This window comes from Mixophyes fleayi, chromosome 4 (assembly GCF_038048845.1).
Source record: "Mixophyes fleayi isolate aMixFle1 chromosome 4, aMixFle1.hap1, whole genome shotgun sequence".
NCBI classification, from domain to species: Eukaryota; Metazoa; Chordata; class Amphibia; order Anura; family Limnodynastidae; genus Mixophyes; species Mixophyes fleayi.
The window spans coordinates 127,341,230-127,358,843 of NC_134405.1; the positions used below are offsets into that span (position 1 = coordinate 127,341,230).

The following is a 17,614-nucleotide window of genomic DNA, read 5'->3' on the forward strand; positions in this document are numbered from 1 at the left end:
GTCTATGGTGGATGTCCTATTATTTTCCAAATTTATTGTGTGCGTAGTCTTTGAAGTTTGTTAGTATAGGTGCAGGACACTTTCTTCTATCATCATCAACATTTATTTATAATGCTACGACAAATTTTGTAGCGCTTTACAATTGGGTATTTACTTCTCTAAATATCTGCTAATGCCTCTTGTCCATCTAACGACATCTGATTGTTACTGCCTCTGCACTCTCTATGATGCATGCTGTCCATTCCAAATTTAGTGGGTACGTAGCGTTTCAACATTTTTATCTCTTGCACCATACACTATTTTTTTTGTTGTTTAATTTTTCTAATGGGCTTGCTTCAGTTAGTGGCATAGCAAATTACTTTTTTTTTTTGCTGCACCTGCAATGTTCTACATGCGGTCACTGAATATCAAAAATGCCCAGGAAAATAATTTCACTTGCAAACGCTCTTTTTACCCCACTTAATATAGATGTCTCTGAATGACACTTAGCAACTTGACGAGTATTGAATAATGCAAGCAAGTTTAGAATATGGTATTTTTGGAGCGGTTCTGCTGCACGGTGGCGTAGTGGTAGCACTTCTGCCTCACAGCACTGGGGTCATGAGTTCAATTCCCAACCATGGCCTTATCTGTGTGGAGTTTGTATGGTCTCCCTGTGTTTGCGTGGGTTTCCTCCGGGTGCTCCGGTTTCCTCCCACACTCCAAAAACATACTAGTAGGTTAATTGGCTACTATCAAAATTGACCCTAGTCTCTACCTGTCTGTCTCCCTCTCTGTCTGTGTGTGAGTGTGTGTCTATATTAGGGAATTTAGACTGTGAGCTCCAGTGGGGCAGGGACAGATGTGAATGAGTTCTCTGTACAGCGCTGCGGAATCAGTGGCGCTATATAAATAAATGGTGATGATGATGATGATGCTGACCCTCACACACAAACACTGTTTTTTTCCCACCCTATACAGATGTCACTGCCCCAACAAGATTACTTTCACTAGAAAAACGTAATATTTTAAAATAAATTAATCAAATTATTTTGCTGCTAACAGCCATAAAACAAAAGCATACTGTTTTTCTCCATTAAATATATTAGTTAATTCAGAATTATATCTAACTCAGTCTATTAGTACTATATATATGCATTAATAACAACCAGTAGCCACTACTACGTCTAAACTCTCTGACAGATTGACATTAAAGCCAATTGATCAGCAAACTATTCTAGCTGACTGATCCCTATAGAACTGTTTTACAACAATCACACAATTCTATTGATTTCTACATCCCTCTTTCACCCTAAGCTCTATTTTCAGAGCAGAGCACTACAGCTAACCTCCTTCCTACACACTGTCTGGTATAACATAGCACATGAGAATCAATCAATATTTTCCCAGAGATTACGTTTTGCCTCATTTTGAGATCCAAACTTGTCACGCGTAAATGAGTCATAACTCTCTTTCACTCGGAACCCCAAATCTCAGATCTGTTGGATTTCCTCGAATCCGAACCGCTCATCTCTAATTATGACTCCTGGACACCAAGCATGAAAAACAAGATGAATGATTGCATTACTGTCTATGATGTGAAAGTATAGGATATTACAATCTACACACTGTAGAAAGTAATAATGCAATTATATTACTCTCTATAAAGCTATAGGACAATACCTCTACACAGCATTATGACCACTGAACAGTATCTTAATACAATTCTTTAACATTCTATATAGGCAGTGAATTACACCTATCCAGGTTTACAAGACCAATGAATATGACCTTGGACCTTCCCTTTACATCGGAAGCAAATGAATAACTATGATGTAGTAATGTTTGCATGTCTTGATAGATCTTTTATTGGCTGTTTTGCAGTTGAAACCAGAACTAAAGAATTTCTATGGCAACAGTCTGCAAGAACCACCAGCAGTGTACTTTAAGTATGACCTTCTCATTTTAAGACATTATTAACATAATTAAAACATTGTTAATGGGCAAGTTTTAAAGTATTTTTTTGTAAATCTACATATTTATTTTTAAACTGTTTATACCGGAGAGCATGAAGAATCCAGTTAAAATGTCAAAAAACATAATTTAAAAATACATTGTAAATAAAATATTTTCAAATTTTGCGTTCTTGAGAATGTTTTAAAACCAATGGGGGGAATTCAATTGGGCACGTTACCTGAAATAGTAACACGGCGTTAAAGGTATTACGGTTATTACGGTAATATCAACCAAAAAGCTGGCATTAAAACTACCGTAATAACAGTAATTACGCGCACTATTACTGTAGTAACAGTAATAGTGCACAGACCGTGTTACTTTTTCAAGTAACGTGGCCAATTGAATTCCCCCAATGACTGTAGGAAGACTACTTAATGCTTTCCATAGCTCCTCAAAATAGGCATGATTACAAATGATTATAATGAATTTGAAATATTGAACTTCATATTAGAGATATTTTTATCCTATTTTTATTATTAGCATATTTTATTTATAAAGCAGCAACATAATTTATAGCTTTGTAAATTGAAGTTATCATAATATAAATAAGATATAATACCCTGAAACAGAAGGTAAAGATGGCACTGTATAACAGTTTAGGAGGTGAAGAAAACAATTGATACATAAGGTAGTGAAATGTAGCTGTTGGGGACAGTGTGTGGCTGATGTAAAGCAGAAGCATTGTCAGATACCAAAGAAACCTTACTTTATAACCATTTTCCTTTGTATTTGCTTGGTGACATGGTACTGTTCAGCCTTTTTACATATTGGATAATCAAACTAAGGACTTTTTTTCACAAACCCTAATATTGTACTTATCCTTCACCTCTCCTCTCTTTTTGTCTAGGAATGTTGGTGGATCAGCAGCCATGGTGATTCAATACAGTCTTAATTACACAATAAGTGTGGATAGTGCCAAAGTTGTAGAAGCTCTTCAAAATTCAAATTTAACCAGTATCATACGTATAGCAAGTCTATATGTGAATAGTAAGTTAATACATGGGATTGCTATATGGTTATTGTTACCCTTTATTGAAAGACTTGTGAAAAATAGCAAAGTTTAATTTTCCTTCCTATAAATCCCTCTCTAGATAAATTACCCTTCTACAGTAATCTTTCTGCTCCCATGGCACCTTTAACTGGATAATTCCTCTCTGTTCTTTGCCTCCCACTACCATTTAGGGTACCCACCCATCCCATACTCTCTCTCTCTCTCTCTGCGATTGATTAATAGCCTTATTGAGCAGCCCCCATATACTTTTATAGGTACTGCTCAGTGAAACAAGGTCTGATGCAAAGCAGCAGATATATATGATATTTGCTGCGAAGCAGCGTTGATAGATAAGGACAATTGTTAAATTTATATGCAAATTAAGTATAATAAATAGGCCCCTTAGAGGCCTGTGGCAAACCACTCCCTTTGTCACTATATATATATATATATATATATATATATATATATATTATTGCGGTCTAAGTGTGGGTGTATGTACTGGTACGCCATACAGCCACTTCTCCTACAGTATCCATTGTACAGCTATAAAATTGCATCCATTTACATTTTACATATATAACATATATTCCAAAGTGCAGCGCTCTCCATTGAAAAGTGAACAAGTGAAAAATTCTAATTTTCATCTTTCAATGTCAATGGAGAGTGCTACGTCTTGTACCTTGGATTATTCCCTCTTCACTGGAACACCCCATCAAAATTCTATAAGCACGGTATGGAAAACATAACTAAATGCAATTTGTTGAATGAAGGCAGTAGAATTAGTGGCAGTAGGGTTGAGGGGGTTGAAGAGGGATGGGTGGGGATTTACAAATCAAAGAGAAGATGGGGGGTGGAATTACATGAGAGGGTTGTGGGACTGTAGGAAAAATGAGTTACAGTGATACATAAACCAAACCAGCACTGCCACAGTTAAAAAAAACATAAAGAATATACATTTTGCATACCATGGTGAAAGTTGTGTGATCACGTTATGATACAAATGGGTTTATTTTTAACTGTCTGGCAGTTCTGGTTTTAAATAGGGATTGGGGCCCAATGGGGGAGAGGGGCTCAGGAGGTGCTGTCTCCTGACACCTTGACACCTTGCTACACCACTGTATGTATGTATATATCTGATATCAGGTTTATAGTACATTATACATAATTTATTATTTTCCAATGTGATATAAGGCATTCGAAAACTTTGTATATATACAATAAGGATTGAATGTAATTTATGTTTTAAACTAGATGTAGAAAGGATGGCTGGGGTGGGTTATATAACCAGTAGCTGGGTAGGGAAGGAATGGGTGTGGTAATGGGAGGCAAAGAGAAGAGTAGAATTAACCTGTGAATTGTGCCAAGAGAAAGGAACTATCAAGGGTCAGTGGTGGATTAATAAGGGGAAGTAGAAGGGTAACAAACTAGAGTGGTTTAAAGTACAAAATATTAAACTGAATAGTAGGTATCAAGATGGTGAAACTTCAAGATTTTCCCCTTAGAACGAAATTTTATTTGATTTTTGCCTTGTTCTTTAGATGTTTCTTAACCACTGTCTCAAATGTGTGTCTTACAATGAATTTTGCTAACTTTAGCTGGTATGTTTCTGTTCTTTTGCAATTGTGCTTGCCTGTCCTTTTGTGATGTGCAGGACCCTCTGAACAACTATGCTATTATATTGCAGTATTTTTATATGTTAGATGAGTTGCAGTGTAGTCAGTTACATGTCCCATGAGAGGGGTGTTGTAGCTTTTTCCCCAACATTTCGGAAAGGGGAGGAAGGTATACAGCCTTCCAGGGATAAAGTTTTTTATACATAAATATATATTAAAGTAGCATTTATTTACACAGGCGGTGAGCAGCACTTTATGAGTATATATTTTTCATTTTATTAATAATAGCTATAACGGTTGAACAATGTTCACCAAGAATAGCAGAATTACCTAAGCATAAAATAGTGTAAGCAGGCAGTTTACTTGTAAAATACTGTATATCTCTATGAAATTATCTTATTTTGTTTTTTCAGATGTGAAGACAAATTTCGACGTATTTACATTTTCCCCAAGATTCATCAACATTGCTTATAGTATAGCCTTACAAAACAGAAGTAGTGAAAGATTTAAGAACCTGGAGACCAATGTTACCAATGGGGTAAGTTAGACTAGATATCTTTGGAAACAAGAACTACAGGATAACTGATAGCATATTCTATAGTAATACTATTATTGTGGTCACTATACGTGAATAGCTTAGCATCTATCCATTTTAGCATCCGTCCATCTTATATTGAAATGGACAGTATCATCAGAAAAGTTTTTCATGATTTTAAAGACTGAGGGCCTGATTAAAGTTGAATGTAAAGATGTTCCATTTGTGCATGAGCATCTTAAGTTATGTGCAACCTTTAATCTAGCGTAGATGCATATACATGCTGACGTTGCAATGGTTCATCGATCCTCATCATCAACTCCTAATCTTGCACCTGGTTTATGTAGTAGCAAAATGTACGCCTTATAGCAAACATGTTTCAAGATGCATGTAACTCAAAATAAGATGCATCTCAAAGAGGAGGCTTAACCCTGTATGCCTTTACTGTGCTATGTATTAAAGACCATTATCCACATATCCGAGTGCAAGGATATGCAATATGTAATATATGCAATATATATGCAACTCTAATATATGGAGGCAAGTTGTGAGGATTAGCAGAATGTCAATTTTGCACCAAGATGTATCTTTACATCGCAGAAATGCACTTACATGCAAGTGTATCTCGTGCCCATAGTCCACTTAAAAAAAAAAAAAGACTATACCCTAACTTTAGAAAATCTTACCACAGTCGGACAATTTAAATTAATTAAAAAAATATCATATTCTCAAATGTCATCCTGAAATCTTATTGCAACACACAATATACAGTGATTTATATTTTCAGCCAACCCATTTAGAATAATATAGGAATGACCCGATAACCCATAAATGCTAGTCATATAGAGATAGCTAGATAAATAGATAGATTGATAGATAGATAGATAGATAGATAGATAGATAGATAGATAGATAGATAGATAGATAGATAGTTAGATAGATAGATAGATAGATAGATAGATAGATAGATAGATAGATAGATAGATAGATAGATAGATAGATAGACAGTGGTCGAAGGTGAAAATTAGAAGTGCTGGTATGGAAATTTGAAGTGAATGTCTGAGGGTTCTGGTGGCCACTTAAGCCTCCAGAAGCTTTAGAGATTTTGATAATGTGATAATAATTTTAGATGCTTTTTAACACTATATAGTATAATATAAAAAATATTAAATGATTCATGGTTATCTGCCCCACACCTCTACTGTATCCAATTACATCTCCCCTCTGTCCCCCTCTCCTTTGTGTTACTTAATGACTCCCCTGTATCCCTCCACCTCTCCCTAATCTCTCTGGTGTTCCTACATCTATCTCATGTTTTCCATTTGTACTTACGTTTTCCCTCATATCCCTAGGGAGGTCTTCAACTTTTCATAATGTTTCCCCTGTGTTTCTTCACCTCTCCCTTATATCTTCCATGTGTTCTTTCTCCTTTCCTTTGTTTCCTCTGTTTGTCCACTCTCCCCCTTTACCCCTATCTTCAGAACAAGTACTATCCTCTCTCCCTTTCCACCTGCTCTCCTCTGTACCTCACCCCTACTCCTCTCACTCCTTCCCTTATCCCCTGCTCCTCTCTCTCCCTCTTTTAACCCCGGCATCTCTCACTCCCTCCCTTACCCCTGCTTCTCTCACTCCCTCCCTTACCGCCTGCTCTTCTCACTCGCTCCCTTACCCCCTGCTTCTCTCACTCCCTCCCCTACCGCCTGATCCTCTCACTCCTACTCTTACCGCCTGCTTCTTTAACTCCCTCCCTTACCCCCTGCTCCTCTCACTCCCTCCCTTACTGCTTACTTCTCTCACTCCCTCCCTTACCCCCTGCTTCTCTCATTCCCTCACTTACCCCTGCTTCCATCTATCTATTTCTGTAGCTGCTTATTTTTTCTCGTTAGTGAATTCTAAATCAGGAATATATTTAACATTTTTAATATCTTAGATTTCCCATATTTTGAGATTTTTATAATGTATAGCGACGATTGTTTGTTCTGATCTTCTAAAAAATGTATGTAACCAGTTACTGAATTCAGGAGACAAAAAATATATAAGTAACAAGTGTGTGTGAAGATGGGATATCCCTATGTGTGGGCGGCAATGTTTTTCTTTTAATACATAATAATAGAAATGGCTGATTGAATAAAGCTAAAAATAGGATCCTGTCATGAGTTAAGACAAAGGCAAATGTTAGTCCACTTAAAAATAAAAACAGGTATCTGTTTTATTAGTCTGTTACCCTCTTCATAGAACACATTGTGCTAATGTCTAGCACATGGATGTCTATATAGGTGTCAAATTTGTTAAGTTGTTTTGTAGGAGCAAATTTTAAACCTTTACTTAGAATTCTTTTCTGTGGGTTTGTAAGAGATATCTCGTTGAGATTACAGATACCATTTCCCATTGGTTTCAACGTCTTATTTTGGGTCTAGGTCTCTGACCTCCACATTTTCCCTTAAACCTACTGGGCTCCTTCTTCTTTTTTCTGGCCTAAAAGGCTTCCTCCTTTCTTATCTTTGCTCCATGGGGATAGAGTCTCCCTGGCTAGGTCTAAAAAAAATGTTGATGTTCTGGTCAGCCTCTGTTTGCTTAATTTGTCTAAAAAGTCCAGTTTCAAATTTCTAGACACTGCAGATGCCGACTGGCTACACTTTCTGTAGCCCTCTTTAGCTAGCTCTGCATAGCTTCTTCTCGGGGGCTATATTTCGAGGATCAAGGGGCTTATAGACTCTATTACCTCTTTACCTCTTCAAGGTGGTTTTTATCAATGGAGACTTATTATTTGACCTTTCCGTGTAGTCAGAAGAGTCTCTATGATCCTTTCTTCTCCTGTATTTATTGGTCTGATGTGTCCTTTTGTTAGGGGTTTCAAAGAATGTCAGTTTTTAAGGTTGTGTGTGGGTTCCCTGACATGTTTATATTCATGGTTTCTGAGATCAGATTCATAATCTTTGATGTCTCTAAGAAACTTTGTTTCCTTAATTTTTATAATATCATCCTCTACCTGCTTCAGTTTCCTATTGCTCCCCTAGAGGCTGTATTTGTATTTGTACATTGTATATAGTGGACTATTACTACTTTTCAGATTTGAACTCATGGGCATATATATATATATAAGTCCACTCTGTCAGGACTCGCTTTATAATTAAAAACAAACTGTTTTTCATGATGGCATCCCTTTAAATATGAGATGGCCAGATGCTAAAATGGATGTATGTAGCGATTATACAGCCTTTTATGTGCATGGAGAAAACAGTGGTGATAATGAACACCAAACTGCACATGAAGCTTAAAATCAAGAAGTGTTTCTATAGACTACATTGTCAGTAAATTAGTGATGGTAACATTTCATACTTCATTTCATCCAGTCACTATAATGGTTGATTTTATGATTTGTCCTGCCCCACTTTTCCCACTAAACCATATATAAAAATATAATGGTAAATATGATAAATTCCATAGGCAAAAATCCTTATGGTTTAACACGTCCGATTAAGGCTTGTTAAGCTTACACACCATCTAAAATTTAAGAAAACTATTAAAACTCTTCCATGCAAACTCCAAAAAGCAATGAAATTACAATGATTAAGGCAGAAGTCTTAATGGACACATCCCATCATATCCTGTGCTTAGCTGTAGATTCAGTATTATCATGCAGTACAACAGATAATCCCCACATCCGTCCTACTCAGTCCTGATTTATGGATGATAATATGTTTAAGCGTGTATGCAAATTTACTGCTACAAACTGGAGCCTGGTTTCTGAATGCACAGAGATTTGCCTCCATTTAGTAATTAGTATTTAGTATTTAGTATTTAGTAGTGCATAACTCAAGTTTGACCACCAGTACCACTTAATAAACTGGTTGGTTAATTTTGCTAAGACCTCGTCCTGTGCAGGACCTTTCACTTTAACCAGAAATGGACTACTTTGGTTTCTTAATTTTCTTTAAAAATGTATAACATCTATATCTATCTGTATATGCTGATTTGAGTATTCATTGCACTAGTTTAACATACTTTGTATTATTGTTGGCAATCCATTTGCATGACGTTTTCATGTTCGTGTTCCCCACGTCTTTTTTCTCACATTCCCCGCCTGCCCAGTGTGCCAGCTTTTCTTTCCTTTCAACCCATATGCACGTAAGCATTCCTCTCACATGCCACTCTAAATGCCTACCAGATTTCCTCTCAGGTGCCACCCCATATTCTCACCAGCTTTTCTTTCACATGTCACCCTTTATGCACAACAGATTTTCTCTCACATGCCACCCCATTTACTCACCAGTTATTCTTACAAGCCACCCAATGTGCTCACCAGCTATTCTCACATACCATCTCATATGCCTACCAGCTTTTCTTCCACATGTCAACCCATCTGCCCTTCAGCTTTTGTATTCTTTAGATGTGTAAAAATCAGGATCAGTTTTCAGAACGGGTGCTTTTGGTGGTTTTGCATTCAGTGAATCTCACGGTTTACAAACTACACATAAAAACCCCAGAAAACATGCAGTTTTGAAAAACACACTTTAGCAAACCTCTCCCTAAACATCTTAAGGTCCTTTAATTTCTGTATCTTGTAACCTGTTTTTGATATTTGCCCTGGTTCCAAGGGGCATTTAGTTGGTACAAGAATAGCCATTGCCACTGTCCTTATCTGTTTTATTATTGCTCAGTGTAGCAATACAGTACTCTATGTGTTCATAGTTTGCACATAAACATTTTATCTACATAGGGAGAAACAAAAGATACTTGTAACAATTACCATAGTTATATATTATATAATATGCATCAATAACGATTGTCGAACCTCGATTTGTGTTTCCAACGCACAAAGATTTATTCGCAACAAGTAGAATAATATGCTCAAGCGAAGTAATAATAAATACAGCCATTACTTATCGCAGGTGCTCTGGATCCAGTGTGCAGTCATTCAATCCTGAAGTCTGGGGACAAGATGTCTGAACACTAGATGTGAAGCTGCTGCTTATATACACACAGAAATACAGTAATACAATGAAGATGGTATAGCTTGCATCTATTGGTCCAGGTCTCAGGAAGGTCCAAGGGGTTGTCAATCATTGGCTAGTTCATCCCAAAGAATCCAAAGGAGGGGGTCATCTCTTCAGGGGGTATGCTCGGCTCTTCCCGCCAAGATTCCTTAGTCTTAAGTAGTTCATAATTCCCTATCATTCATAACTTGTGTATGCACTCTGCGATTCATTCGCGGAGTGAACCAAACAGTAGGAAATGTAAAGAGGTTTATTATGATACCACTCATGATATGATTCCTTCAACCTGTTCCGTATATTTCATTAATATGCATGTAACTTTAATATAACATATAAATACTACTATATTTCGACATAACTGACTATGTGTTGCAACTACCATTAATGTGTACTATTTTATTAGTATGCGTGTTTGTGCGAATGTATGGTAAAAGACCAATTATTGTTGCTGCCACGTGTAGTGGATGTGTACGCCCTTTCACGCCGTAGCGTGCCCTTGTACGTCGTAGCGTACCGTACGCATCTTTTCAGACAAAGACAACCAAGTTTGCTCGACTTTAATTGAAATGACGTTATCCAATTTGCTGACTTCGACAGCATTGTTCAGACATTTAAACTGATATTCTTCTTTTTTTCAGCTCAAAAGTATTCTAAAAGATTTTAATTTGGCACAGTTACTAGTGCTTTCATTTAGGTAAGTACCAGATATTGTGACCCTTAAAACCATAATTGTCTTCCTTTAACAGTGGCATTAGGTTAAAATTATAATGACAATGATGTCTTCTTACTAATCTGCAGTTTGACATGTTATTGCATCTCACTGCTGATTACTGCTCTTTATGATTTTGATGTTTTAAGGTAAAATATCAATAAAGTTTAGAAACATGCAAAGACACTTCTCCCAATGTACTTAGCAGCTCTCACTGTATGCATTGGCAATCAAAGTTTGGCATTCAGTTCTCAACTCATGTCAGTTATATTAAAGAAGGGCAACAGTACACACATACTGTAAATATTCTCACAGGAGAGTCTTATATATAGTTATCAAAATGTCTGAGTTGGTTTCTTAACAAATGCCTATGATAAAGAGTGCCTCATTGATTAATAGGTACCACTTATCTACAATGAGACACTTTACCTTGCCTTATCTCCTCCCAGATATTTTGAAGTGGAGACAGATTCACACCTATTCAGGAAATTAAAAAAAAATCCTTAACGTGACAGTCACCAAAAAGCTACATCACTTTAATAAAGCAAAAACAGAACAACCATAATTAGAGCAATGTGATAAGGGAATACACATAAAATGTAAAAGAGACCTGAGTGCTATAGTCGTACCCTTCCACAATGGTCTGGCTCACTACTGCTTAACTGCCATTCTAGCAGCTGTTCAGCCCTAGTACTATCCCACTTTTGGCAGGCACATATTTGAGCAAAAACATGAAGGTTTTCCAAAGAGGGTTGAGCTTTATATTAGTTGTTTGAAACAACACCTGCTCTGTGTAATATAGGCAGTGGTTAGCTTATAGTGGAGTTTTTATTGCATTAATGCATATCACTTTAGGTCAGAAAGCCTTATGAGATTCTGCAACTACATGTTATTTTTTTACCGTACTAATATGCTTGCAATAATAAATATAAATTTAAGAATGTTTGACTTATTTACAAGCATGTGCTAAACCCAGCTGCTTATCATTAGAAAAAGATGAATGTTATCCATATGTAGGAAACACAGAAGCTGCATAGCATTGTATTATAAACTGTGATAGTCAGACTAGAAGCTGCAGTAGGCCTCCTCTTCCATTATTTTTAATATCTAAATGGTTGATTGTCCTAGACAAATATTCAATATAACACATTTTTGGGCTCTTCCCATGGCATCTACCATGGGATAAGCAGCCTTGTTTCTGTATTTATAAAACATGGCAGAAAACAAAACAACGCATGAATAATGCCTTCCACTCTCTCTTTTTCTCATACAGAGAAGGATCAGTAATCAGTGATGTGGAACTGGCTTTAACTCCAGGGACCACATCATATCCTCAAGTGGCTCAAGAGATAGCAAATAAACAGAATGTACTACAAAGCTATGGTCTGATTCTGGATCCTCAGTCTGTCTGTAAGTATGTGCATGTTCCGCTAAGCTGCCCATAATCCTCCTCCTCCCCTAAAAACACCCCCTTATCTGTTGTGCAAAGTAGCAGTTCGCAGAAAACACCTCCCAACAAATGTCCTTACTGACGGTACGGGGTATTAGTCCCCTACATCATGATTATCCCGTCTAATTCAGAACAACTGGGAGGTATGTGTTAACACTTTGTGCTGCAGAGAAGCTCATAAATTTAAATTTTCAAATATATAGCAGCAAGCAAATAGCCAACACATTTTGCAAATCATCCTATCATCAGTTGAGGTTATAAATAAAAAAAATAGATCTCTTACACATTTTTATATCCATGGAAAGAACCTACAATGAGAACATGAGCAACAGAACTGGACCATGGAGCATTGTAAGAAGGTGGCCTGGTCTAATGAATCATGTGGATGGCCGAATGTGTGTGCATCATTTACCTGGGGAAGAGATGGCACCAGAATGCACTATGGGAAGAAGGCAGTGTGAGTCTCTGGGCAATGTTCCTTTGGGAAACCTTGGGTCCTGGCATTCATGTGGATGTTACTTTGACATGTACCACCTACCTAAACATTGTACTACTAAGCATTGTAGCAGTACACCCCTTCATGAAAGGTACTCCCTGATGACAGTGGCCTCTTTCAGCAGGATAATGCACTCTGTCACACTGCAAGAGCCCGCTACTGCTGAAGCATACGCGAACAACTTCTTCCTTTTTATGTAGTTTTATTGTCAGGATGGTAAATGTTTTTGACACCGTACAGATTTCACAGCAATTCTGGAGACCATACACGCTAGCTAGACAAAGATCAACTCTCTATAGACCAGCCAGCTTCCCCAGCGTTGGTCTCCCTGAACAATTGATACAAGCAAGCTTTTATACATGATACTCCTCCCCAAGCCCTATCTTGATGGGCAAGTCACACACCCACCTTCCCTTTAAGAGGAAATCTCCATCAATGGTTCTGTTTGCACAGAACCCTGTTTGTTTGCTGTGAGGAACGAGCTTTCAAACCATGTGAGTTAACCAAACTTAAACTATTGTTAAACTATTGTTTGTCACACATAAGTCTTTACCTGGTTGATCATCAATCTAGGTGCATAACTGCACCAATGTTTTACTCTGCTTGTATGCTTTCTCTGCATCTTGTCAGCTAAATGCCTCCCTTTGTTACATATCCCTCCCCCTCTCCAAGTAGGGGGATGCGGACTTCACGAGGGGCGCATATTTCCATGACAATGCATCTGCATTCTTGTGCAGAATCCCAGGTCTATGTTCTACTGAAAACTTGAAAGGTTGCAGTGCCAAGAACCAGCGGCTTACCTTGGCATTTACTTCCCGGTTGTTCTGCATCCATCGCAATGTAGCCCATTTTATAGCAAGATATTCTTTCTCCACAGTAGCTTATTTTTGTTCCCTCGGAAGTAACTTACGACTTAGGTACATGACAGGATTTTCTACTCCATTCTTCTCCTTTCACAAGACAGCACCTAAGCCAACACCAGAAGCATCAGTTTGAAGGAAGAACCTCCGGGTAAAGTCCGGTGCTTGTAGAACTTGAGGGGAACAAAGTGCTAACCGAAGATCAGACTAGACAACTTCTGCAGAGTCAGACCAGGTTAATCTATCCGGACAACTTTTTTTTAACATGTCCGTAAGTGGAGCAGCTCTAGTGGCGAAGTGGCTTACAAACCGCCTGTAGTAACCTACTAAGCCTAGAAAGGTTCTTAACTGTGATTGTTTTTCTGGTCTTGCCCAATTTTTGACTGCCTCCACTTTTTCTAGCTGGGGTTTTACACGCCCTCGACCAACAATGTACCCCAAATATTTGGCTTCTCTCATGGCTATGGCACATTTCTCTGGGTTAGCTGTTAGTCCTGCAGACCTTAATGAAGCTAAGACTGCCTCAATCTTGGCTAAATGTGATCCCCAGTCTGGGGTATAAATCACTATATCATCCAAATAAGCAGCTGCATAAACTGTGTGAGGTTGTAGCAATTTATTCATGGCCCTTTGGAAGGTGGCAGGGGCCCCATGCAACCCAAAAGGTAGGACTTTATATTGAAAGAGACCATCAGGGGTGGAAAATGCAGTCTTTGGCTTGGCAGTAGAAGTCAGGGGGACTTGCCAATAACCCTTTGTTAGATCAAGAGTTGTCAAATAGTTGCAACCAGCAAGATTTTCTACCAGTTCATCCACACGTGGCATTGGATAGGCATCGAACTGGGACACACTGTTTAGATGCCTAAAGTCTTTGCAAAACCTAATTTACCCATTGGGTTTCGGGACAAACACAATGGGACTATTCCACTCACTAGTGGACTCTTCAATCATGTCTAACTGGAGCATTTTCTCAATCTCCTTTCTCAATTCCACCCTCGGGGATGCGGTACCGCTTCTGTTTTACAATGATTCCTGGTGGAGTGACAATGTCGTGTTCGATTAAGGTAGTTCACCCAGGAATGGAAGTGAAGACATCCCTGTTTGGGCGAATCATTTCTTCAGTCTGTTGTCCCTGCTTAATAGACAAAGCTGGCTCTATGGACACTTCAGACTTTTCCATGGCAGTACTCACTACCTGAAGAGAGGTTTCCTCATCATGCCAAGGTTTAAGGAGGTTAACATGGTATATTTGCTCCTCCCTTCTCCTACCTAGCTGGTGGACCCTGTAATTGACAGGACCAACAGCCTCTAGGGGGTAAATGTATCAAGCTGAGAGTTTTCCGGCAGGTTTGAAAAACCAATTGGATTGTAGCTATCATTTATTTAGTTCATTCTACAAAATGAAAGCTAGAATCTGATTGGTTGCTATAGGCAACATCTCCACTTTTCAAACCCGCCAGGAAAACTCTCAGCTTGATACATTTACCCCTAGAACTTCATATGGACCCTGCCAATGGGCGACAATTTTGCTTTCCTGGGTAGGAACCAGGACTAGAACCTTGTCCCCAGGCTTGAAAGATCAAAAAACAGCACTTTTGTCATAACTTTCCTTCTGTCGTTCCTGAGCCTCTTTTACATGTTGTTGTACAATGGGCTCTATCTTTCATAGCCTCTCATACATTTGGGAAACATATTTGGCTCCCTGGGACTTTGCTGCTCCCATCCTTCCTTTTAACATATCCCAGATACCCCTGGGCTGTCTCCCAAACAATAACTGAAAGGGACTAAACCCTGTTGAAGCTTGAGGTACCTCACGGATGGCAAACTTCAAATAGGGAATAAGAGTGTCCCAATCTTTTTTCTCTTGATTCATGGCTTTCCTGAGCATGTGCTTTAATGTGCGGTTAAAGCATTTCACCAAGCCGTCTGTTTGTGGATGGTACACGGAGGTGTGAAGCGCCATCACCCCTAACAACTGGCACATGTTCTTCATCAGTTTGGACATGAATGGGGTGCCCTGGTCGGTGAGAATTTCCTTGGGTATCCTCAAGCATGTAAAAATCAATACACGTTCTCTAGCTATGGTGCTGGACTTTATGTTTCGTATGGGAATTGCCTCTGGATACCTGGTTGCATAGTCAAGCACCACTACTATATATTGGTGCAGATTTTTCCAGTGGCCCCACAAGGTCCATGGCTATGCTTTCAAAGGGAACTTGTACTATTGGTATTGGAATGAGAGGTGCCCTGTACATGGGTTTGGGACAGGTTCTCTGACAAATGAGACAGGACCGGCAATACTTTTTCACTGCCATGTGTACACCGGGCCAGTAAAACCTAAGCAGAACTCGTTCCCATTTTTTTATCCTCCCCTTGGTGTCCCCCACAGACATGTGTGTGTGCTGCTTTTAACACTAGGGGAACATGGACCTGAAGAACCATTATTTGTTCTACTTTTTCACCCTGTACTATAGCAACTGTATACAGAAAATTATTTTTGACAATAAAATATGGTATACCTTATGCAGGTTGGGCGACTTTCGCTACCACATTCACCTCACACAGTCACACTTTTAAAGGCATGTTCCAAAGTGGCATCATTAAGTTGGTCCCGAGCAAAGTTCTGCAGAGGAATCAAAATTGGAATTGCGGACCAGTCCGTATCCTCACTGACAGGTGGGGTGGGCTCATCCGCGACATCATCATCCAACGCTATTTTGGACTGTCCATGTTTCCCCGCAAGTGGATGCTTTTGTGGAACACCTGCTGTGACTCCCAGGATGGCATTCTGGTTTTTCAGTTCCCAAAGATCGATGTCCAGATGTTGTGGATTCTTAGGCCGCTCCTTTAAGATCGGGCTTCCGAACGTTGAATCAGTTGCCGGCATGTTTGGCCGGATCCACTCACCAAGGACCTCATTAAACAGTGGGAAGTCTCACCCCAAAATGAGTGGATATGGGAGTTTAGGTGCTATGGCAGCTACCACCATAACAGTTTTGTCTTTGAGTGTGACTGGTAGTGGTGTTCTTTCATACTCCTCTGTCGTCCCATGTACGCAAAGAACCTTCACCTTGGGCAACCAAGAAGTTATGGTTTCAGGTAAGGCAGAGCTGGATACCAACGAAAGTTCACTCCCTGAGTCAACCAAGGCCAGGACAAGGTTTTGGTTGCTTAGCACCGTCACAAGGACTTCCTGATGTGGGACTCATGGTAAAACAGCTTGTGAAAGCAGGTCCAAACTTAAACTATTGTTTGTCACACATAATTCTTTACCTGGTTTATTATCAATCTAGGTGTATAACTGCATCAATGTTTTACTCTGCTTGCATGCTTTCTCTGCATCTTGTCAGCTAAATGCCTCCCTTTGTTACAATATATATACGAGGTAGTACAGATATAACATTGAAGTTTTAAATTACCTTTCTTATGTTTATTATTTCAGATTACACTTTTCCACCTACTGAAAATTCTTTCCCAAGTTATGCAGTGGCTATCATTGTCTTGGGTATCTTGGTCATATTGTTGATCCCTATTCTCATATTTGTGGTAAGTTCCAATAGAAGACTGCTTAGTTGAAATGAGGAGCTGGGCCAGACTGGAAGGTTTTATACTGTGGTAATGTTTATTCCAGCTGTTGCATGCAATTGAGTTGTACAATCCTTAACTATTGTACTTAATATTCAGATGGTTTCAATAACGCCTCAGCTAACCAATGTTTACGTTTTCACATTGAGCCAATCTACCAAAACAAATGTATCTGCAGTTGTCAGGATACGTATCTTTTGCGAGTGCTGAAGGGCTGGTGCAACAATACACAATGATGATGAAGATCAGTAGGATGAGCTAGACTCTACTGATTGTCTAATTACATGTTAATCCCACTGGCTGATGTACTAAAATCATTAGTATGGCTGCTATATTGTAGGAAGTTGTGTCTGTCTATTCACATTACTTGATTACATTTC

The 17,614-nt window shown here is 38.7% G+C and overlaps 1 protein-coding gene across 1 annotated transcript in view; it reads left to right on the forward strand.

The window, feature by feature from the left end:
* The window catches only part of LOC142150745 (uncharacterized), a 29,560-nt gene extending 12,335 nt beyond the window's left edge, over positions 1 to 17,225 (forward strand). The window contains exons 6-11 of the mRNA XM_075205938.1: positions 1,864 to 1,928; positions 2,843 to 2,982; positions 5,016 to 5,140; positions 10,773 to 10,828; positions 12,117 to 12,253; positions 17,092 to 17,225. Of these exons, the coding sequence (XP_075062039.1) occupies positions 1,864 to 1,928; positions 2,843 to 2,982; positions 5,016 to 5,140; positions 10,773 to 10,828; positions 12,117 to 12,253; positions 17,092 to 17,225 (657 nt within the window). The remainder of the gene's footprint in view (positions 1 to 1,863; positions 1,929 to 2,842; positions 2,983 to 5,015; positions 5,141 to 10,772; positions 10,829 to 12,116; positions 12,254 to 17,091) is intronic.
* The last annotated feature ends 389 nt before the right edge of the window (positions 17,226 to 17,614 follow it).